At 44.2% G+C, this 25,236-nt stretch overlaps 1 protein-coding gene across 5 annotated transcripts in view; it reads right to left on the bottom strand.

Moving 5' to 3' along the window:
• Window positions 1-25,236, bottom strand: part of LOC135514391 (multiple C2 and transmembrane domain-containing protein 1-like) — a 209,531-nt gene that overhangs the window by 56,129 nt on the left and 128,166 nt on the right. For 4 of the 5 annotated variants that reach the window (XM_064937841.1, XM_064937844.1, XM_064937842.1 and 1 more), the window contains 8 exons: window positions 24,128-24,298; window positions 22,778-22,908; window positions 21,518-21,704; window positions 11,849-11,942; window positions 5,230-5,332; window positions 3,602-3,704; window positions 3,117-3,218; window positions 2,570-2,644 (listed from right to left, as the gene is read on the bottom strand). In XM_064937841.1, the coding sequence (XP_064793913.1) occupies window positions 2,570-2,644; window positions 3,117-3,218; window positions 3,602-3,704; window positions 5,230-5,332; window positions 11,849-11,942; window positions 21,518-21,704; window positions 22,778-22,908; window positions 24,128-24,298 (966 nt within the window). The remainder of the gene's footprint in view (window positions 1-2,569; window positions 2,645-3,116; window positions 3,219-3,601; window positions 3,705-5,229; window positions 5,333-11,848; window positions 11,943-21,517; window positions 21,705-22,777; window positions 22,909-24,127; window positions 24,299-25,236) is intronic. The other variant, XM_064937843.1, reaches the window with a different exon arrangement.

Genomic DNA, 25,236 nt, shown 5'->3' with positions numbered 1-25,236 from the left:
CGAGTGGGACAACGAGTGGGACTACACTTCAACGAGTGGGACAACGAGTGGGACTACACTTCAACGAGTGGGACAACGAGTGGGACGACACTTCAACGAGTGGGACAACGAGTGGGACGACACTTCAACGAGTGGGACAACGAGTGGGACAACGAGTGGGACTACACTGCGACTTCTTCAATGCCACGTTTGTACGCCGGAAGATACACACATACAAACTGCTAGTTGATTGGTCAATATAGGACAGCGGGTAGGCTGTATGCTAAATATAGATGACGCTTGTCTAAAGACAGAAGAGGAGGAATCGTGTCTGGAAAATGTATCATATAAACAAAGCAATCCTGCAGTGGTCTGATAATAGGCTGGATTAAAACCAGCTGGATTAAAACCAGCTGGATTAAAACCATGGCATTGGTCCAGTAAAACGAAAAACAGGCCACAGGTGACTGATAACGAACAAGATTGTATCTTAGACGTTTGTGAAATCCCCGACCCTGGCGCCTGGGAAGTACTTGGCAGAGGTACATTTTCTCGGAGAACTCCTCTGGAACTCGAACGCTACGTCAAGCGTCTGTCATCACATCTCAATGAGCTTTCCTGCCTAAGTCCGCCAACTGTCTTTCCTACGTGTTGCCTTTGCTACCGCTCTAAGTGTCATGATGTCATCATGTGGTTTTTTTCTATGGCCTTATCAGCCCTGGGTATTAGTTGCTCATGACATGTCATCGTCAATAGGTCAATAAATCATTGCATGTTAACTATTAGTTAGATTCCCCAACAATGTCCCTCGGTATGTGGTAGTGACTATAGAATAATTAAAAGATATATAAAAACACATTTACTATGAAAATCCACTTCTAACACGACCAAGCAGAATTAAGTATTCAACCACGCTGTGGTGCAAAACTTCTTCAGGCCATAATAACGTCAATAAAAAATGTTTTTGGGCAATAATTGCCTAGTAATGTCGCTGCCAATGTAATGGGGTATGAGATACTGGAGCAAAAAAAAAATACAAAAAAATACAATTCTCAGACCCCATCACGTCACCCAGCCTAGTGTTGGGTCAAGTATTGGCACAATAACGTTAACGAAATGCTGAGCGTACAGGAAACTCAATCGCTAAATCAAGTCAAGTTCACTGAGGCGGTGTCTTTTTAAAGCTAGCTCGTCAAATAGAGTTAAGTCATAGTAATAGTGTTCACTGCCTGTGATGATTTCACATCCCTCGGGAGTTCATGCAGGCATCTGGCCAGCGAGGGAGAAAGCATCGCAGTCCCATTCCGCTGTGTTCCAATCACGGAATGCCATAACGACATGACAGAATAGAAGTCAGCCAATCAGGTCACATCCAGGAAGTAGTCCCCGAAGAGGGAATATCTATTCTGATGTGTCTTTAAGAGGATTCGGGGATGTTTAAGGGGGAATTGTGCTTTTTACACCACCGCCTAATCCATTATTCAACGGAGAGGAGTGGTGAACTGAGAATGACTGTGTGTCTACGGTGTCCTGTTGGGGACATCCATCCCCTGCAGACAACAGCACTCTGAGTCACCCGCATCCCCGCATGGTCTCACGCGGCCACGCTTTGATCACGCAACTGTAACTAGCAGCAGGAGGACTGCTCTAAAGTCTCTCTCTACTGTGTTTGCTCCGCGCATTTCGTTGCGACCAACGTGAGTACTAATATTTAGGGCCAGGAGTTTTCCCGTGATCACATGACTGGACCTGGAAAAACCTTGGACCCTAGTTATAGGCTATAACTACGACGTGGAGTTTTTCCTGCTTAGGTCCCGGCTCTGGTAATGTCCTGCATTCAGATATTAACCGTCTAATTATAATGTCTTATAATGTCTGTATTTAACTGGCAACTTTTGGGCTTTGTGTGTGTAAGGACAGGCAGCGGGCCACAGCAGGGACTAGCCCAACACAAAAGAGCCCTCACCGGGGCAATCTCTCAAAAGCAATCGATGACATCATCATTCAGAGACGTTGACATGGGGCATCTCTACGAGTCAGAGGTGAAGTGCAGATGAACATAGAGACGCGCAAACAGGGAGGGTGTGTGGGGAGGAGCACACAGGGGAAAGTGCAGAGTGGGCATCTTTTGGCACAGGGAGAGAGAAGGAGAGCGAGAGGGAAGAGGAGGGGAGAGAGACAAAAGGGTATAAGAGTGGGTGACTGCTCAGCCCAAACGGCGTTTATGTGACACGTCTGATGTGGGCAAGCCCCCACGATTCAGCCCTTTGTGGGGCCGCCACATTGAGCGGCGTGACAATGAAGTGCAAATCAGCAGTGGCACAGAGGGCCAACTAAGGATGGCCAATCTACTTATACACCCCCAGAGCTGACAGCTTGACATTTCTATTCACCACTCACAGTAAAGGAGAGAGCCGGGGGGGTGGGAGGGGGGGACGTTTTTCTCTCCCTCCTGCCCAGACTGTTGTGGCCTCACAAGATGCCACTCATGACCGGTTGGGTTTTGTTAACATTTGTAATATAATAGAGGACGGTGGTAGACGCCGAGCTAAACGGGCCAGCAGGTTAGAGGGCGTTGGTGTTGACCTACCTGTTTGGACACTCTGGGTTCATCCTCAATGTATTTCTGCTCGATGGGTATTAACGTCCTGAGACCGGCCTTCACCTGGTGTGGGGATAATAGACATATAATCAACACACAGCCAATGGTGGGACATTATCACAATAACACAATATGGTCCTATATCTACTGGGATCGTTCACAAAACGGCATAGACAGATTTCTGAATTGACTGTGTTAAATGCATTACATGTATGTTGTTGCGAGTCACGGTAGTACATATGCCCTGTGTCACGGGCTATAGCGAGAGCTCTCTCCATCACACACAGAACTAAGATGGCCGCCGGCAGGACACACACAGTGAGAATAAATGGGCGAACAAAGGCAGCTGAGTGGGAGTATTCGATAATTCAACTGAAAATGAGGACGGGGGACAAGGGACGGCAGGGGAGGAAGGACAAACAGCATAAAGACGACAATTCTGGAGCGGGGAGGGAGTGTGTGTGTGTGTGTGTGTGTGGGGGGGGGGGGCATAGTAGGAAAAAAAGGGGAGGAGAAGGAAAAAAGAAAGACTTACAGCATTAAAAATCACGTCTATTTCGAGAAAGATGACCCCTTTTGTTGGCCCTGTCAGCTCCTTGCTTTTCAAGGCGTAGGCTTTCCGTTCACCATTTTGAATCTGCGGGAGAGGGACATGACAGCCGTCTGTCTGGCAATACCCGGCTGAATACACTCCCTGGGCCACCTTTGAACCCCAGCTGCTGCATCTGACAGAGAGCCCAAAACAACTGTGGCAACTCTGACAAGTACCTGTTCATTACCACCACAGCACTGTCAGGGAGAAATTAACTATCCTGGGGAATCAGCCCAACATTACCACATTCACATTCTCTCTCTCTCTCTCTCTCTCTCTCTCTCTCTCTCTCTCTCTCTCTCTCTCTCTCTCTCTCTCTCATAACACAGTCTCATCCACAGTTGCAAAAGAAACGTGTTTTTCTCAACAGTTTTTCCCCAAGGGGGAGTCGATAGAGATAGCAGATACATTTCATCAGGAGGACTCACGTTTAGTAAAGGGATGGCCACTTTCCCCAGGAAGTCTGCACTCCTGTCTCGGTCCTCGTCGTACACCGTCACCTCCAACACTGAGTGGATGTCCTTCACGTTGCTGCTCGCCACAGAACAACAATTAAACCACTACAATCAGACACCTGCCCACGCCGCTCATAGCACGATGAAACTACAGTCCTCTATGACCTTTTGTGCTCAACTAAAGAGGATGTGAGTTGTAGGAGGAAGGGTTATCACGGTTTGCGAAATGTCATCTTTGAAAAGCAGGCTAGCGAGGATGCTGATGGAAAGAAAGGTTACTCTTAAAGAGAGAGAGAGAGAGAGAGAGAGAGAGAGAGAGAGAGAGAGAGAGAGAGAGAGAGAGAGAGAGAGAGAGAGAGAGAGAGAGAGAGAGAGAGAGAGAGAGAGAGAGAGAGAGAGAGAGAGAGGCGCAGCATTGCGCAAAGGACAACTCAATGACCCAGCTTTCCACGGGAATTCGCTCGTGTGTTTCCCCATAAAGAAGATTTGGAATAAATAATATGGATTTGAAATCAACATGTGTACATAGTCATGTCTTTAGAATCCAATTAAAACTATAGCATGTCAATAAAAAAAAAAGACATTGATAGGCGGAAAGATTAAAGCAGGGAACGAAACGTAGACGTCAGAGTTTCAATCTCCACGGTTTACTAGCATTAGCTATGTTTTGTATGAGACATATCGATGTATGAATGGAGGAATCATCAATAATACTATCAAAGAAATAGATTTGGGGAGGGAGGACGCGGGCGGGTGGATGGAGACTGAGAAGTGGAATGGGTTGGGGTTATCTTTGGCTGCGACTCTTTAATTGTTTTTGTACCGGTTACCCCCCCCCCCCCTAAAAAAAAGAAAAGAAAAGACAAAACAAAATATAAAGTTGATATTTTTTTTCTTTCATCAAAATATATTTTTAGGATATACAGAAGGCTAAGTGCATATATACGGTGCAATGTTTGGCTAGTTGAATGAAAACACGTTGGAAATGGCAGTGTTTGATTGTATTATTCAATCAAGATGTTTTAGAAAATGTGCTTAATCCACACAACGATAAATCGAGATATCTGCAGAAATGTGTGAATTCGCCATTAAAAATGTGCATTTTCATGTGCATTCCACAATAACATTTACACTGTGACACTTACATTTTTACAACATCCTATTGCAAATGTAAACACATGGCTTAATTGGAAACAGAGATAACTGGGAGTGTGAACATGTTTTTAAAATGAGGCTGTTTAAAAAAAATCTTTTGGAAATGTAATAGCTATAATTGCTTTGTTACAATCATCGCTTGTATTAAAGTTATGATAACAATACAATTGAGGCATATGGTTATCCGTCAATGTATTTAAAACGTATTCTAATACTTAAAATAACATAGATTTCTTTTCTTATTTTATTAGGTAAAGGTGTAACACAATTGACACAACAGTACATTTAAGAACAAACAGAATTTGATTTGTGTGTGTGTGTGTGTGCATCAAGTAGCGGCATGTGTCGGAGAGCGATAAAAACAGAATGAGAAATAGAGAGACCACCCAGTATGAGATCATGAGTGGGTACGTCTGTGGCAACATGGGGTGCAGAAGTGCACTCACAAGGTGAAGACCTTGTTCCATTCGGGGTTGAGGTTCTTGTAGACGGTGTGTGTCTGTAGCCGATCATTACTCAGCTCCACCACACAGAAGGGGTCACTCTTGCCTGCGAGGGAGAGACAGAACGAGAGAGAGAGAGAGAGAGAGATAGAGAGAGAGACATGTCGATAAAAAGAGGAGTTGTATTAGCTTTATCTCTGTCTGGTTTACTCCAGTCTAATCCAGTGTCGGCTGGCCTACGGAGCCTACGGAGGAAGCAGCGATGGTGGTTAGCAGTAGCGCTTAGCTTTCTACCTGATAAAGAGGCGCAGGGAAACAGCCAGGAGCTGATCAGAGAATTACCAGCCACATAGCCCTCCTGCTCTTCCTCACCCTCCTCACCGCATGACAGCTCCAGCCACCATTTATAACCCAGAGTAACAATGTGATACATTTATTTTACCCCATGCTATACTAAATCACCGGCCCTGCTACAAGGATCCTAGCGCTCGGACGCTGATAAGCACTACGGAAACTCTGCCCGGGGCAATGGAGAGAGAGAGAGAGAGAGAGAGAGAGAGAGAGAGAGAGAGAGAGAGAGAGAGAGAGAGAGAGAAGACATCTTGTCTGACAGGGATGAGACTGAGAAGAGGCAGGGAGGGGGGAGAGGAGCTAGGGAGTTTAGTAAGAGATGGACGAGACAGCGCAAGAGGAACACACTGTCGTCATTTCACTAATCACAGAAAGATTGACGTTATCTACACATGATCTACGCAATGTGTTATCCCTTATAATACTGGCTCTGCTATTTCCGACAGACATTATATTGTATACTAAGCCAAATCATGTGATGGCAGCGTGTTTAAGAAAGACTATCAAAACAAAGAGAGTCGCACACTCCATATATGAACTCCCAGCAATTTCATGGGTATTTACCAACGTTTGGGCATCACTGTGCCTTGCTCGGGGTAATGTCATGAACACTTGAACCAGGTTATGTCGACAAAACAGTGCAATTAGTGCAACCAACGACAACAGTGAGGGGTGTGTCATAATGATAAGTTAATTCAAATGAATTTGTGAAACCGTTCAAAAACAAAAGATGTAAAAAAAAAAATAGTTTATGGCATATTAAATATATTACGCTATTGTTATCATATAGAAACAAAATGGAATATTGTACCTCATATTAGCATCAACATACATTATTGTTTAATTCAAATCCACATCATTCTTTTGTATTTCATTTCATATTTGCTACATGTAATCTTTGGGTTCAACCTTAATGTATAATGAGCATCATCAACAGGGGGGAACACGTTAGGTGTACGCTAACAAGCTGCCGAAAGAATATATACATTTATAAGGCTTGTTCGTAAAACAAAGATTTGTTCATAAGAAGGGTCCGAGATCAAAGTCCATATTCAGACCAGTAGGGGTCAATGTTTTCAGAGAGGACATCCAATAAAGCCTCCTTTTGTCAAAGTAGGATCTCCATGTTACCTCCTCTCCTTGGCCGAGCAGCACGCTCGACGCCTGTGTATTTGAGGGAGGACATGGGATGGTTAGCCTCGACAAAGTCAGCTGCTACGGGATAGTCCGTGTTCTTACACCTGATTGAGCTGCGGTGTTCAAAGAAGAAAGACAGGCTGACATAATCCCCCATTCAATGAGTAGCATGACGCCAAGACACCATGGAGATGATAGCCGTGCAGGAGATACATCCTCAGACACATGAACAGAATATTTTGTCTTATGTAATTCTCCACTATCAAAGGAAAGACTCCAGAAAGTTTTGGAGTTGAAAGAAAAACACACAATTTGAAAGCCATGAAATAGAGACATATTGGTTGGACACTTCTCCAGAGAGTAGCATGCTGTACTAATCCCAGCCAATGTCCTATATATTCTGTGTTTGTGTATGGAAATACATGTTACTGTTTCTTTGTAAAGGACTGCCCCCCCCCGACAAACTCTTAATTCCAGCTTTGATCTATACTTTTACCAGAACTGTTGGGAACACTTTTGCTGTTTGTTCAAGAAGATCACTCTTAAAAGCTAGGTCAGGGAGAGAGGAACATATCGCTATTAAATTCCCCAAGAGCGTAACGTGAAATAAAATCACTTCCAAGAGTGTGCGGGTTGCTTTTAATAATTAAGTTAATAACAGAACAAAATGGGGTTGAAGGCGAGGCTGAATTTTGGGTTCACGCATCAATTCCCCGTTGAGGCGGCGCGTCGGGTACAGGCTCCATTGATTCCTGTGAGTTTCTTCCAATGTTGTGACAAGGGCAGAACATTTCGTGGGAGAGCTAAACAAATGTCACAGTGATCAATGCGGAGCCGTAGGTGTGGCCTCCCGCATCTATTTGTGGCACCTATTGATCTGCCAGTACGCTTCAAGTTGATATCGAAACTCAACTTCTACCATGCAACATCATTATAAACGGAATAATTCCCTATCAGTTATTCGAGTGGGTTCACCTTTTTCACATGCTCTATACTTTGTTCAAGTAATGAATATTGTGAATTTCCATATGCAATTCAGAAAACACTGGGGAGTGTTGAGTATAAAGTTCTGCTGTTTTATGTTTTTTGGGGGATTCCTTTTCTAAATTCTGAACAATATATACATCTTCCTAAATGACTGCACCAACAACCAGTTGTTCATGCTATTTGTGTGGTCACTAGAATATACAAGATTTACTCTCGAATGAGCTGCAATTAACCGAAATCCAATCACTGAAAACGATTGAAATGTTTTGAAGAAGAGAAAATATATCCCCCTCTAATGGTGTTCTCCTTTAATAATATGCAGGCAATGTGGCTGTGAGCGGTTGTCGCTAGTGATGAACTTTCACCTTAATGGAGAGCACCAGAGGCAGCTGTCTCAGCCAATTACACGCTCAGGTTTTGAGGGCTACTTTGACGGTCCAGGTAAATGGCCAACCGGAGCTCCTCCCCGGGTTCATTTTCCATATCGTGGCTGGGTTCACAGCGAGAGCTTCAAACTAATTTCAGGCACCAGTTAGATAAGCGTGTTAAACTGAGCTAAGCAAAGCAGTGGAACTGAGGTGATGCCCTTGTCTTCCAGGAGGCAAGTCTGACTTCCTTTTTTAGAGATGTTGAAAGCAGCTAGCTTTATGCTGCAGTGTTTGAGAGTCTCAACACATCCCTGTCATCACTACATCCCTATGACTTGCAAAGTGTTGATACCTGTCATCAACAATCTGTTACACAGTATTATTATTGTTTAACCTTTACTTAACCAGGCAAGTCAGTTAAGAACAAATTCTTATTTTCAATGACGGCCTAGGAACAGTGGGTTAACTGCCTGTTCAGGGGTAGAACGACAGATTTGTACCTTGTCAGCTCAGGGGTTTGAACTTGGAACCTTTCGGTTACTAGTCCAACACTCTAACCACTAGGCTACCCTGCCGGGCCCTGCCGTAATATTGACGCCTCAGCTCAATGCACGTTTTTACTGTACACCAAATACCATTGCAAAGATTGATCCTCCGAGAATAAACAAAGTTCCTCTTATACTGATGCAGTAAATTGATGTGCATGCCTCCTTCACTGGGAAGATCCTGTGTGTCTCTGAAAGGCTGGAACAGCACGGGCGGTGCTCACACGGCTCCATGTAAACACGACAAATAGAGTAGTGATGGGACAGACTTCCTGACAGAGAGAGAGAGAAAGAGAGAGTGAGAGTGAGAGTGAGAGTGAGAGAGAGAGAGAGAGAGAGAGAGAGAGAGTGAGAGTGAGAGTGAGAGAGAGAGAGAGAGAGAGAGAGAGAGAGAGAGAGAGAGAGAGAAAGAAGGGCCTTCTATGCCGTCAAAAGGAACATAACATTTGACATACCAATTAGGATCTGGTTAAAAATACTTGAATCAGTTACAGAACCCATTGCCCTTTATGGTTGTGAGGTCTGGGGTCCGCTCACCAACCAAGAATTCACAAAATACCAAAATTGAGACTCCGCATGCAGAATTCTGCAAAAATATATGCTCTTGTGTACAACGTAAAACACCAAATAATGCATGCAGAGCAGAATTAGGCCGATAACCACTAATTATCAAAATCCAGAATAGAGACGTTCAATTCAACAACCACCTAAAAGGAAGCGATTCCCAAACCTTCCATAACAAAGGTATCACCTACAGAGAGATGAACCTGGAGTAGAGTCCCCTAAAGCAAGCTGGTCCTGGGGCTCTGTTCACAAACACAAACAACAATGCAATTAGACCCAACCAAATCAATCACAAAAAGATAATTACTTGACACATTGGAAAGAATTAACAAAAACAAAAACTGAGCAAACTAGAATGCTATTTGGCCCTAAACAAAGAGTACACAGTGGCAGAATACCTGACCACTGTGACTGACCCATTTTTAAGAACATCTTTGGCTATGTACAGACTCAGTGAGCAAACCTGCCTATCGAGAGCATACGGGCTGTGGTGGAAACTGTGATGCACTTCCTGACAAATCTTTGACCATATTAGAGACACATATTTCCCTCATATTACACAGACCCACAAAGAATTCGAAAAAAAAATCTAATTTTGATAAACCCCCCCATATCTATTGGGTAAAATACCACAGCAGCAGGATTTGTGACTTGTTGCCACAAGAAAAGGGCAACCAGTGAAGAACAAACACCATTGTAAATACAACCTATATTTATGCTTATTTATTTTCCCTTTTGTTGTTGAACTATTTGCACATCATTATTTGCACATCATTGTATATAGACATAATATGACATTTGAAATGACTTTATAATTTTGGAACTTTTCTGAGTGTAATGCTAATTTTGTATTGCTTATTTCACTTTTGTTTATGACCTATTTCACTTGCTTTGGCAATGTAAACATATGTTTCCCACGCCAATAAAGCCCCTTAAATTTATAGTATTGAGAGAGTGGGTGTGAATTGGAGTGGAATGGAAAAAAACTGCCTCCCACTGTCTCAATTCAATTCAAGGGGCTTTATTGGCGGGGAAACATGTGTTAACATTGCCAAAGAAGTGAGGTAAATGATACACAAAAGTGTCTCTCTCACTCATGCTCTCTCTGTCCCTCATGGTCTCTCTCTCATGGTATCTATCTCTCTCTCTCTCTCTCTCTCTCTCTCTCGCGTGGTCTGTCGCTCTCTCATGGTTTCTCTCTCTATCTCGCTCTCATGGTCTCTCTCCCTCGTGGTCTCTCTTACGGTCTCTCTCTCACACATGGTATCTCTCTCACTTATGGTCTCTCTCTCACTTATGGTCTCTCTCTCACTTATGGTCTCTCTCTCACTTATGGTCTCTCTCTCTCTCTCTGGTTCTCATGGTCTCTCTCATGGTTTCTCTCTCACTTATGGTCTCTCTCTCATTCTCATGGTCTCTCTCTCTCTCTCGTTCTCATGGACTCTCTCTCTCTCTCTCTCCCTCTCTCCCTCTCTTTCCCTCTCCTTCCCTTGGGAACACCACACGCACACAGAAAAACAAACACACACTGGAACAGCCGGGCAAGGTTAGCAGGTCAGCGTGGTGGACCTGACCATCTGAGGGGGTGGGGCTAGAGGATGGAGCAAACCATCTGAGAGATGGGGTGGTCGATCGGCTGAACAATCTGTGAGGGTGGGATTAGTGGAGGGTACCATCTGGATCGGGGTGATACTGTGAAATTAAGGGTGGAGAGGACAACCTAACAGCAAGAGAGAGAGTGCGAGAGAGAGAGCGAGAGAGAGAGAGAGAGAGAGAGAGAGAGAGAGAGAGAGAGACGGAAAGCCTCGAAATGGTGATACTAGACAGTGCCTAGCATTCCACAAATGCTCACACTGACAACACCACCGGAGTACAATGCATGAAAAGAGGACACACAACTTCACTCAAAGGACATTTGAGGCATTGCACTTCTGTTGAACTAAACGGTTTGATGGCCACCCTATGCACTTCCCTACCATAGGCCATGTTTGTCCATCATTACACAAGAAACACATTTCTGCAGGTTCTGGGCTGAAAGTGGCTGAATACTTAACTGTAGAATAGCTACAGTAAAAACCAGACTGAGATATGAGTTCTGTATTGAGGTCAGCAGCACATAGCGGAGGGATTCCCATTTGTTTCTCTGGTAAAAAAACAAAAGGCAGAGCCATTAGCCCTTGTTACTGCCGCTTCGCTATCTCCAACAAGGAAATGGAGGAGCGTGGCTCTAGCTGCTAATGTGTGTGGGTCCTCGCTAACTCACTCCCACTTCACTTCCACTAGATAACACACACTGTGAAACACTAAAGTAGGCCTGTCCACTGTAGACCTCATTAAAAGTGTGAATTAATGGAGAAACTAGGATGTCAGAGAAATATTTTGGAGACTTGGAGGTTTAAATGAAGCTTCTTCCCAATATGAATTAAATCCAGAAGAAATCAGATGTTCTGTAGTCTAGATACTGTCTCGATGGGTTCTTGTTGGCCATTGTCAATTACAACTGCATTGATGGATTGATGTTTTATACACTTGGCATGGGAGGATTCAATTAGTTAGAAACTAACAGACAAGCAGGTGTGTTTTTAAGCGACAGATTTACTAAAAATGCTTCGCTCTTGATAGCCGAGAAGAAGGTCTTCACGTCAATTGAAGGAGTTTTAGTTGACTTACCTGTGACATCTGCTGCCATCAGCCTCTCTGCTCTGATGACCTTCACCTGGACCATACCCACATCTTTCAGGTTGTGGAACGACCTCAGCACACTCTGCAGGATAGAGGTCAGAGGTCAGGGGTGAAGAGTACATTGAGTACATTAAGCTTAGCGTAACCCTTTTTGGGTTCAGCAATTCACCACTGACATTCAAACGGTCACATCAAGGGGATTCGAACTGGCAAGATGTCCTTTTTATTGTCAAGCCAGACACACACGTGTCAGAATAATATCATTACCTTCTCTATTTTGTGTGAACAGAGCGAGAGAGAGAGAGAGAGAGACAGAGACAGAGAAACAGCGAGAGCGAGATACAGAGCGAACGAAAGAGCGAGAGAAAGAGTGAGAAACACCATTTACTGATAATAGAGATATTGCTGAGCTCAGCCACTTCCACTGAGGCACGACTGGTACTCAGGCAGTGATGTGATAGTTACTGGGCACCATCACTTATTTACTGGCCATACTGGTACACACACACACACACCCACACCCACACCCACACACACACACACACACACACACACACACACACACACACACACCCACCCACCCACCCACACACACACACACACACACACACACACACACACACACACACACACACACACACACACCTCCACACACCTCCACTCTCTCTGTGACCTTTTCCACACTCAATGAAAACACATATCTCCATGTTAGCACCAGCATCATTGTCACTTCACACAGGTCAGACAGGCAGGCAGCACAGATAAAGAACAGAGCTGGGGAGGTCAATGTGTGTGTGTCACGGCATAAGCATTCACACAAACACACACAAACTGACACACACAAACTGACACACACACACACACGCACACACACACGCACACACGCACACACGCACACACACACACACACACACACACACACACACACACACACACACACACACACACACACACACACACACACACACACACACAAAGACATACTGAGGCCGTACTGAGAGACATGCTGGCGTGTCTTAAAAGCAGTGAAAATGCACTTCACTTCAATTTATTTCTCTCTCTGGCAATAACCCCTTACATACCCAGAGGAGTAATTATAATTTACATTTTGGAGTCAGGGCGAGGCTACAGACTTAATTTATTATAAACTCTATCAGCCTCTGCCTGTTTCCAGCGATATTATTGTTGAAAAGCCTTCGAAAAAAGATGAGAGGAGAGGAAGGAGAGGGAGAAGAAAAAAAAACCTTTCCACATAAGTTTAATACATGATTTCTCTGAAGATATGACAGCTTGTTATTTGTGATTATTGGGGACGGCCTGAAAGAGAGAGAGAGAGAGAAAAACATGGCTGATTTGTGAAGCTGGAACATTTCCATAGCAGAGGAATTTCTGATTTGCGTGGCAGCCTTTCCAGGCCCTCTCAATAGACAGGCAGATAGATTGAAAAGCTCAGGAGATGAGGCCTCTTTATTTTTTTAATGAAAGGCTGTAGAATATATTTTCTCACCCTCCATCCTCCCAGCTACCAAGCTGACGAGGCTCACTCTCTCTCTATATCTGGGTTCAGCCTCGCCCCATTACTGAAGAGGATTCCCCCCCCCCCCCAACCTCCTACCCGCCAGCAGGGATTGGCTGGGGAGGTAGGGAAGAGGGGGGGGGGGGGGATAGCATGTGGCGAGGGTGAGTAAGGGGGAGGAGGGGATGGTAATATGGCGGGGCCCCTGGCTTGACTGACAGCTTGTCACCGTGACGTCTTATTCCATCTCTGTTGTGGTGAAAATGAATGTCAGCGCGCCGGGCCTTATGACTCGCTGTCATCTCGGAGGAGCCTCACCTTTTATCAACGCTCCAAATAACATTTCATCCCCACCGTCTGCAGGACGGACAATCCGGTCAGGGGACATTAAATCGGATGACTGTGAAATGTCATAATAAAAATGGAATGCTAACAGCTTCCGCATCCTCCTCTCTGGCCTCTCTCTCTGCAGTTCTCTCTAACTCTTCCGCATCCTCCTCTCTCTCTGCAGTTCTCTCTAACCCTTCCGCATCCTCCTCTCTCGCCTCTCTCTCTGCAGTTCTCTCTAACCCTTCCGCATCCTCCTCTCTCGCCTCTCTCTCTGCAGTTCTCTCTAACCCTTCCGCATCCTCCTCTCTCGCCTCTCTCTCTGCAGTTCTCTCTAACCCTTCCGCATCCTCCTCTCTCGCCTCTCTCTCTGCAGTTCTCTCTAACCCTTCCGCATCCTCCTCTCTCGCCTCTCTCTCTGCAGTTCTCTCTAACCCTTCCGCATCCTCCTCTCTCGCCTCTCTCTCTGCAGTTCTCTCTAACCCTTCCGCTCCTCCTAGTTGCCATGTGTGTGTTGAGGGTGAGCTATGGGGGTGTAGGGGCTACAGGAGTGGAGTAGAGTGGAGTGGCACCACTTGAGGAGAGGTCAGTGTGTGTACCCCCAGGCCCATTAAGACCCATTAGTCCAGTTCCTCCTCCTCCATTAGTATGCATATGTCCTGCCCGCTCCCTCTTCTCACCTCACCTTAAAACAGCTGACATACCCAACACACTACAGAGCACCATCACTGGGCTTGGCAGAGGGGTGAAGTAGAGGAAACCATGTTAACATCTGAACACTGGTGGATCAAGACTTAAGCCTAAAGAAAAGACATACACAGAATGGAATATTTCCATAGATACATAACCAAGATACAGATACACTATCACCATACATATAGACTATCAACATACATATACACTATCCCCATACATATACACTATCACCATACATATACACTATCACCATACAGATACACTATCACCATACATATACACTATCCCCATACAGATACACTATCACCATACATATACACTATCACAATACATATACACTATCACCATACATATACACTATCACCATACAGATACACTATCACCATACATATACACTATCACCATACATATACACTATCACCATACATATACACTATCACCATACATATACACTATCACCATACATATACACTATCACCATACATATACACTATCACCATACATATACACTATCACCATACATATACACTATCACCATACAGATACACTATCAACATACAGATACACTATCAACATACAGATACACTATCACCATACATATACACTATCACCATACATATACACTATCACCATACATATACACTATCACCATACATATACACTATCACCATACATATACACTATCACCATACATATACACTATCACCATACAGATACACTATCACCATACATATACACTATCACCATACAGATACACTATCACCATACAGATACACTATCAACATACAGATACACTATCAACATACAGATACACTATCACCATACATATACACTATCACCATACATATACACTATCACCATACATATACACTATCACCATACATATACACTATCACCATACATATACACTATCACCATACATATACACTATCACCATACAGATACACTATCACCATACATATACACTATCACCATACATATACACTATCACCATAAATATACACTATCACCAAACAGATAAACTATCACCATACAGATACACTATCAACATACAGATACACTATCACCATACATATACACTATCACCATACATATACACTATCACCATACATATACACTATCACCATACATATACACTATCACCATACATATACACTATCAACATACAGATATACTGTCACCATACATATACACTATCACCATACAGATACACTATCAACATACAGATACACTATCACCATACATATACACTATCACCATACATATACACTATCACCATACATATACACTATCACCATACATATACACTATCACCAAACAGATAAACTATCACCATACAGATACACTATCAACATACAGATACACTATCAACATACAGATACACTATCACCATACAGATACACTATCACCATACATATACACTATCACCATACAGATACACTATCACCACACAGATACACTATCACCATACAGATACACTATCACCATACAGATACACTATCACCATACATATACACTATCACCATACAGATACACTATCACCACACAGATACACTATCACCATACAGATACACTATCACCATACAGATACACTATCAACATACAGATACACTATCACCATACATATACACTATCACCATACAGATACACTGTCACCATACAGATATACTATCACCATACATATACACTATCACCATACATATACACTATCACCATACAGATACACTATCACCATACAGATACACTATCACCATACAGATACACTATCACCACACAGATACACTATCACCATACATATACACTATCACCATACATATACACTATCACCATACATATACACTATCACCATACATATACACTATCACCATACATATACACTATCAACATACAGATACACTATCACCATACAGATACACTATCAACATACAGATACACTATCACCATACATATACACTATCAAGATACAGATACACTATCACCATACAGATACACTATCAAGATACAGATACACTATCACCATACAGATACACTATCACCATACAGATACACTATCACCATACAGATTCACTATCACCATACAGATACACTATCACCATACAGATACACTATCACCATACATATACACTATCACCATACAGATACACTATCACCACACAGATACACTATCACCATACAGATATACTATCACCATACAGATACACTATCACCATACATATACACTATCAAGATACAGATACACTATCACCATACAGATACACTATCACCATACAGATACACTATCACCATACAGATTCACTATCACCACACAGATACACTATCACCATACAGATACACTATCACCATACAGATATACTGTCACCATACATATACACTATCAAGATACATATACACTATTACCATACAGATACACTATCACCATACAGATACACTATCACCATACATATACACTATCAACATATATATACACTATCACCATACATATACACTATCACCATACAGATACACTATCACCATACAGATACACTATCACCATACAGATACACTATCACCAAACATATACACTATCACTATACAGATACACTATCAACATACAGATACACTATCACCATACAGATACACTATCACCATACATATACACTATCAAGATACATATACACTATTACCATACAGATACACTATCACCATACATATACACTATCAAAGATACATATACACTATCAAGATACATATACACTATTACCATACAGATACACTATCAATATACAGATACACTATCAAGGTACATATACACTATCACCATACATATACACTATCAACATACATATACACTATCACCATACATATACACTATCACCATACATATACACTATCACCATACATATACACTATCAACATACAGATACACTATCAACATACAGATACACTATCACCATACATATACACTATCAAGATACATATACACTATTACCATACAGATACACTATCACCATACATATACACTATCAAGATACATATACACTATCAAGATACATATACACTGTCACCATACAGATACACTATCAATATACAGATACACTATCAAGGTACATATACACTATCACCATACAGATACACTATCAAGATACAGATACACTTTCACCATACAGATACACTATCACCACACAGATACACTATCACCATACAGATACACTATCACCATACAGATACACTATCAAGATACAGATACACTTTCACCATACAGATACACTATCACCATACAGATACACTATCGCCATACAGATACACTATCACCATACATATACACTATCACTATACAGATACACTATCAACATACAGATACACTATCAACATACAGATACACTATCACCATACATATACACTATCACCATACAGATACACTATCACCACACATATACACTATCACCATACAGATACACTATCAACATACAGATACACTATCACCATACAGATACACTATCACCATACAGATACACTATCAACATACAGATACAATTAAATGAATGCAACCAACACATGCACTGCATACACAACGTCCTACAGTAAACCCTCCACGTTTCTCATCATGGTAGAATAACTCACAGCGAGAGAGACAGCAGTCTGTCAGTCCTTTCGGCACAATAGACACAATAAGAGCCAAACCTACTACATGGGGGAAATACCACACCCAACATCTACAAGCCCACCCACCCATGTCCCTCCACTGTTCATCAAACAGACGAATGGTTATGAAAGCCTAGGCCCAGAGTATAATAGAAACATATAGGATGGGAAAATGGTCTCTGAGAAGCCCAACATCTCCAGAGCCCACTCTCAGGTGGGCATTGTCAGTTGTCTTCAATGGCGGCAGATTAGGGAAGGGGAAACGCCCGCAATACACGCTTACCTCGGAGAGCTAACGGGCTAACGTCCACATCCTGTTCCCACATGCTATTAAACCAGGGACTTAACATGGATGGTGGATCGGAGAGTGGGGAGGTTCAATAGCCCGGCCCTGTGCCCCTCCCTCTTCTCCTCTCCTCTAGCAGCCAGATGAAAGCTGAAAGTCATCTGATATGTCAGCGCTGCGTTAATGATGTCGGCCCGGGCCGGTGGTGAGAAGCCAGGGACGGAGGAAGGATTTAATTGCATTTGTTCCTCATCTATACGTTTTTACGGAGCCAGCATATGTGCTTCAAAGCCCAGGTGCTATGATGATGACAATGCATGGCACTTGTAACCCCCACCGACATCCCCCTTCACTAAGTCGTTTATTGGTTAGTTGATGAAGGGTGAGGGTGCAGGTTAGCTGGTGTGTTAGGGAGGTTGCAGTGATTAGCACTAGTGGGCGCTTTGTACAGCCGTCTGCTAGACAGCTGATTCCATACTGATGATATCAGGGAAGACATTCGCCGGAGCAATGCTTCACACACACCTCCTTACGCGCACATACACCTGAGACACACACAGACCCACACACACATGCACACGCACGCACGCACGCACGCGAGCACACACACACACACATTCAGACTAATCTGCTTTGGAGAGTATTGTACAGAATTAGTGGCGACACTTGCTGTTATCGGTCTGCCTTGATAAGGTACATCTTTATTACATTCTCTCATTGAAAGGGCATCAGCCAGGAGAAAAGGAATACGCTAATGGTGGCAGTCCTCTTCAAACCAAACCATACCACACTGTCCCCCACCGATTCACCCCCCATCCCTCCATCCCTCCATCCTCCACTTGCTGCTAGTCGGGTGGCCAGTGAGGTTGTTGGTGGGAGACAGAGAGCATAGCCTGCACAGAAATACCAAGAGCGAGCGAGAAAACGAAGGAGAGAGAAGATGGGGGGAAATGTCTCTCTTTTACAGAGCAGAAAAAGGGGGGCGGCAGTTGTGAAAGGTGAAATAGCTTTTTCTTTTCATTTTGCACGCCTACCCCTTCCAACGCAACCCTCACCCCTTACCTCTCGCACCCTATTACACACCCACACCCACTTACACACACATTCCCCTCCCCGCCCTTGCTCTAAGTGTGTTTAGGAAGAGAGTCGCGACCGCCGCCTGTTTCGGTCCTAGAGCTCCCCCCTCTGAGCATGGGACGCCACTACAGCGTGGAGAGTGCTCCCGTGGCCAGCCAATGAGGTGCTAGCGTGGTATGTAGGTCACGCGTCCGTGGTTGGCCTGTGGAGCGCTCTCCACTGGAGCTCACCCAGATCAAACACACAACCCAGCAGGAATCTAAACTTAAATTAGAGCACAGTTTACACACAAACACACACACACACAGAATCAAATTCCCACATACAAACAAATGAAGTAGGTTGCTAGAATATGGTGCAACTACAGAGAAACAAAACACACACACACACACAGCGTGATAGAGGAATGAGCATTTCCTGTCTTAATGAAGGAGCACGGCACAGCGCTGGGACGTATGCTGAGACTCCTCCAGGCCTCAATCTGCATTATCAGCGTGTTAAGCAACTGCCATCAGACAACATACTGTTGATATGTGACAAGTGTCCCCTGTCAGGGCTGTCAATGCGAGAGCTGCAGTGCCCAGGTTGTGTGTATGTGTGTGTGTGTGTGTGTGTGTGTGTGTGTGCACGCGAGAGCGTGTGCGTGCTTGTCTTTGTGCTGGGCCAATGGCTGAGAGTGACAGCAAGTGAAGGGTTAACAGCGCTAAGACAAAGGGACAGGCGAAGTGTATTGTGCTGTGTGGAGGGCCTCAGGAACACAGGGGGCCTCAGGAACACAGGGGGTCTAGGACTCCTCAGAGACACCAAGCCTTTTTCAGCTAACAGGCACACACACAGACACGCACACACAGGCATACAAACAGTAACACACTAGCAGACACCACAGATCCTTTTGAATATTCAAAAATAATAATATTCACACCCCCTCACATTATGGTATAAAAACACACACTAATGGAGAGAGGGGAGGGAGTCACGGCAGCTTCAGTTTCAATAGAACCTGTCAGAGTCCGTCTCCTTTCTTAACCTCTCAACCCCTTCTTTTCTTTCTCTTTCTTTCTCCGTACCCATCCTCTCATCTACAGTCCCCTCCCCTCTTTCAGCGGTAGATACCAGGTCAAAGCCCAGTCAGGTCACTCGAGATCCAAGGCGATATTTGACATTCGTTCAGGTCGCCAGGACGTCGGGGGATGCCTTCAAAACCAGCCACAAGGGGCAACGGTGAGCGCCATTCCCATAAAGTAGGCTTGCAGCTTGCTAGGGTGTTACGGAGGGGAGATGGGCGAGCTCCAGCACCAAGGGTTGTGTGTTCAATCCCAGTGGTAGCCACTCATCTTTACAAATGTCAAACAGTCACCATGTATCTGTCAAACAGTCAAACTGAAATCTTGGTGCAAAAAATCTACAAAAGTGTTTTTATTGTTACATACACTGGATAGGTGTATCAAAATGTGTTTCTATTGTTACATACACTGGATAGGTGTATCAACATGTGTTTCTATTGTTACATACACTGGATAGGTGTATCAAAATGTGTTTCTATTGTTACATACACTGGATAGGTGTATCAACATGTGTTTCTATTGTTACATACACTGGATAGGTGTATCAAAATGTGTTTCTATTGTTACATTCACTGGATAGGTGTATCAAAATGTGTTTCTATTGTTACATACACTGGATAGTTGTATTAAAGTGTGTTTCTATTGTCACATACACTGGGGGCGGCAGGTAGCCTAGTGGTTGGAGTGTTGGTCCAGGAACCAAAAGGTTGCTAGAACAAATGCCCGAGCTGACAAGGTAAAAATCTATCGTTGTGCCCCTGAACAAGGCAGTTAACCCACTGTTCCTAGGCCGTCATTGTAAACAGGAATTGTTTCTTAACTGACTTGCCTAGTTAAATAATAAAATAAATAGGTGTATCGAAATGTGTTTTTATTGTTACATACACTGGACAGGTGCATCAAAATGACGCCCTGGTTTCAAATGTGATCCAATGAAAACAAGTTGTGACAAAGTGTTGTTGCTTGATGTCTTCACACGAGGGAGCAGGAGAGACCAAGAGCCTGAGTCGTGTCACTTAGGCCTCTTCCATTAAGATCACCTACTGACACACGCACACACACAAACTCACATATCTCTGTAGTATCTGGTGTCTCTCGTGTGGGTCATCCAGAATATTGACCGACAGGTCCGAGATGGACACTGCTGCAGCCCCAGTGAGTGTGACCAGCAGCACCAGCATGCCCTCGCCCTCCTCCAGCGGTACGTCCAACTTATGAGTGTGCTCTTTACTCAGCGGCGACAGGTCAACCGAACACCTGAAACACACACACGCTTTAATTACAGATATACAGATATATAGACTCTGACGTTGAGAGGAATAGGGGGGGATGATAGTGAGAAAGAGTGAGACAAGTGGTAGAAAGCAGGAGAAAGTGGGGAAGAGAAAGAGCGAGCTCCCAATAATCACTGTGCTTTTACTGTCGTCTGCCAGTCATTTGGAAATATGGTGCATGGTTATGGCACAGGGTTGCTTTGTCCAGTCCAATTCACCAAGAGACCGGGAGAGAGAGAGACCGAGCGAGACAGAGAGAGAGGTTGAGAGAGAGAGAGAGAGGTTGAGAGAGAGAGGCTGAGACAGGGGAGATATTTTTTAGTTTTCCAGTGAGCCAGTGGTGCAATGGGAGGCAGGCAGGCAGGCAGGCAGGCACACTGGTGCTGAATGTGTGTGCGTGTGTTAATGAATCTGTCAGTAGGTCCTGGACAGAGGGGTGACGTGGACATCAGTGGGCCTGGAACATGACTCAACCAGATGGGTATTTAAAGGAGGGGGAAATAGTCAATTACAAGCAAGGACCTGTGGAAACTAGCTCTCCAGGAAGAGGTATGGAGAATTGCAAAACGAGCTCCTCTCCTGGCTATTAGTCTCCTGTCTTAGTGGGAACTTGTCAAACACACATTCACGCAAACACGCACATGTAGCAAGCGTGAGTCGGGCTAACGGTTTAACGAGCTCAAAAGCAGTGTCACCTTCGGCCCAAGAGGGAACAGACACACAAACACACAGACAGACGCACACACACACACACACACACACACACACACACACACACACACACACACACACACACACACACACACACACACACACACACACACACACACACACACACACACACACACACACACACACACACACACACACACACACACACACACACACACACACACACACACACACACACACGGCAGACCCTTAGCGCATTCTAACAAAGACAGGAGGGAGACGATTGTTGTTGTTGAAAAATGACCAAAAGAAAGTGTGCGTCAGTGCGTGTGTATAGGTGAGCTTGTGTGTGAGCTTGTGTGTGTGTGCATGGGAGAGGCCCACCTGCCCATGAAGTCATCCCTCTTGCCTGCGTCTTTGTCCCAGACGGTGATGTCGATGAAGCTCCCCTGCTCCTCATACAGATGGAAGTCAAACTGCTCTCTCCACTGGGGGTTCAAAGTCTTGGGTATCGTCTGCCGAGTGGAGCACACAGAAAGAGGGACACGTGCGCAATCGGAATGTTAACACCCCACAGTTTTAAATGTAACACGTTCTTAGAAATGATAGGTGACCATCGCAAATAGTGTTCATCGACAAACACACCCAAGAGTGTTGGGTCCCTAACACCATGGGTGTTGCAAATTCGGACGTACATGAACACTTTATTGTAGCTGATGCTGTTACACTTTCTCAGTGTTAGGGAATTAACACCTGTGGTGTTACAGTAGCTTGTTTCTGGGGTGTTGTTTTAACACTGTAGGGTGTGAAGCCTTATTTGCATATTTATTTCCCAGGATGCCTTTTGAATGATTTTACCACCCCAGTACCACCCATGACTGTGTTTGCGTTGCGTGTAAAAATCATCTGTCCTCGCGTTGCCACACTTACTACCGAGTTCCAAACTGCCTCTGGAAGTAACAGCACAATCAGCACAATAACTGTTCATCAGGAGCTTCATGAAATGGGTTTCCTGGAGTGATGAATCACGCTTCACCATCTGGCAGTCTGACGGACAAATCTGGGTTTAGCAGATGCCAGGAGAACGCTACCTGCCACAATGCATAGCGCCAACTGTAAAGTTTGGTAGAGTAGGAATAATGGTCTGGAGCTATTTTTCATGGTTTGGGCTTGGCCCCTTCGTTCCAGCGAAGGGAAATCTTAACGCTACAGCATACAATGACATTCTAGATGATTCTGTGTTTCCAACTTTGTGGCAACAATTTGGGGAAGGCCCTTTCCTGTTTCAGCATGACAATTCCCCTGTGCACAAAGCGAGGTCCATACAGAAATGGTTTGTCAAGATCAGTGTGGAATAACTTGACTGGTCTGCACTGAGCCCTGACCTCAACCCCATTGAACACCTTTGGGATGAATTGGAATGCTGACTGAGAGCCAGGCCTTATCGCCCAACATCAGTGCCCAAACCTCACTAATGCTCTTGTGGCTGAATGGAAGCAAGTCCCCGCAGCAATGTTTCAACTTCTAGTGGAAAGCCTTCCCAGAAGAGTGGAGGCTGTTATAGCAGCAAGGGGGGGGGGGATCAACTCCATATTAATGCCCATGATCTTGGAATTAGATGTTTGACGAGTAGGTGTCCACATACGTTTGGTCATGTATTGTAATGCTAAAGTAACAATTGGCTAGGAAATTAATAGGAAGTTAATTTCAGTATGTGAGGGCTGGTGTAGGTACCTTGCTCTTGTATTTCTGATGGCCCAGTCTGAATTTGACGTAAGGGTCACTGAAGCCGTTGGCGTCCATAGGCTGGAGGTCGCGAGCCTCAATCAGACTGATGCTCACTATACCTCTCCACAGCTGAGCTTTCCTGTGGACATCTGACAACCGCATACTTGAATGCAGCTGCTGCGTACACCCACACCCACACCCACACACACACACACACACACACACACACACACACACACACACACACACACACACACACACACACACACACACACACACACACACAGACACACACACACAAGCATGCAAACAGACAGTCAATCACAGTGTTCTTCCTGTAGACACACAGCAATACATATGACAGACATGAAGACCATACAAAGAGATGGAGGCAAAGGAATAAACACACAGTCCAACACAGAAACATTGGAGACAACTTCTGGTTCAGAGCTTGCCCATTATGCTGTGGATCACTCATGTACATTCTAATATAGATACTGTACCTGATCTGGGTTCAGATCCCACCCCTGATGCTTCTACTGTCCACTCTACAGGCTTATCTCTGTGTTTTCACCTGGACCTGTATTGATAAAGTGTCTCACAGTAGGAGTGCTGATCTAGGATCAGTTTATCTTTTTAGATCATAAAGAATAAGACTATGGACAGGGGGTTGGGGGCTAATTATAGATCAGCACTCTTACTCTGAGACGTGTTATGAAACACAGGCCCTGGTCTATGAGTCTTTGAGTGACAGCAGTAGAATATAATAAAACCCATTGAGCTGTACCACTGACAGCATGAATTCTGATTGATGCTCCTCCCCCCTCAGTTTAAAACCCATTTTCGAACCGTTTCCTAATCACTTACAGGCTAATTTAACCTCGGCAGGAGTCACACATCTATCGCTCGCTTGTGCGGGAGGAGAAACCCCCCCCCCTCAAAAAATAAAGCCCGTCGGTACTTATTTGTCAAACAAACACATCTCTATGAGTTATCTCACTGTCTCCCTGCCTCATTTGGAAAGGGCCTCATTAGCATATCTTTTGTTTGGAGTGAATTTCATTAAACTGTGAACAAACCCTGGCGCACAAGCAGCAGCACTTTGATGTGGAGAC

This window comes from Oncorhynchus masou, chromosome 25 (genome assembly GCF_036934945.1).
Source record: "Oncorhynchus masou masou isolate Uvic2021 chromosome 25, UVic_Omas_1.1, whole genome shotgun sequence".
NCBI classification, from domain to species: Eukaryota; Metazoa; Chordata; class Actinopteri; order Salmoniformes; family Salmonidae; genus Oncorhynchus; species Oncorhynchus masou.
Note: the sequence above shows the minus strand (reverse complement) of the source record. Positions and strands in the feature narration are given on the sequence as shown.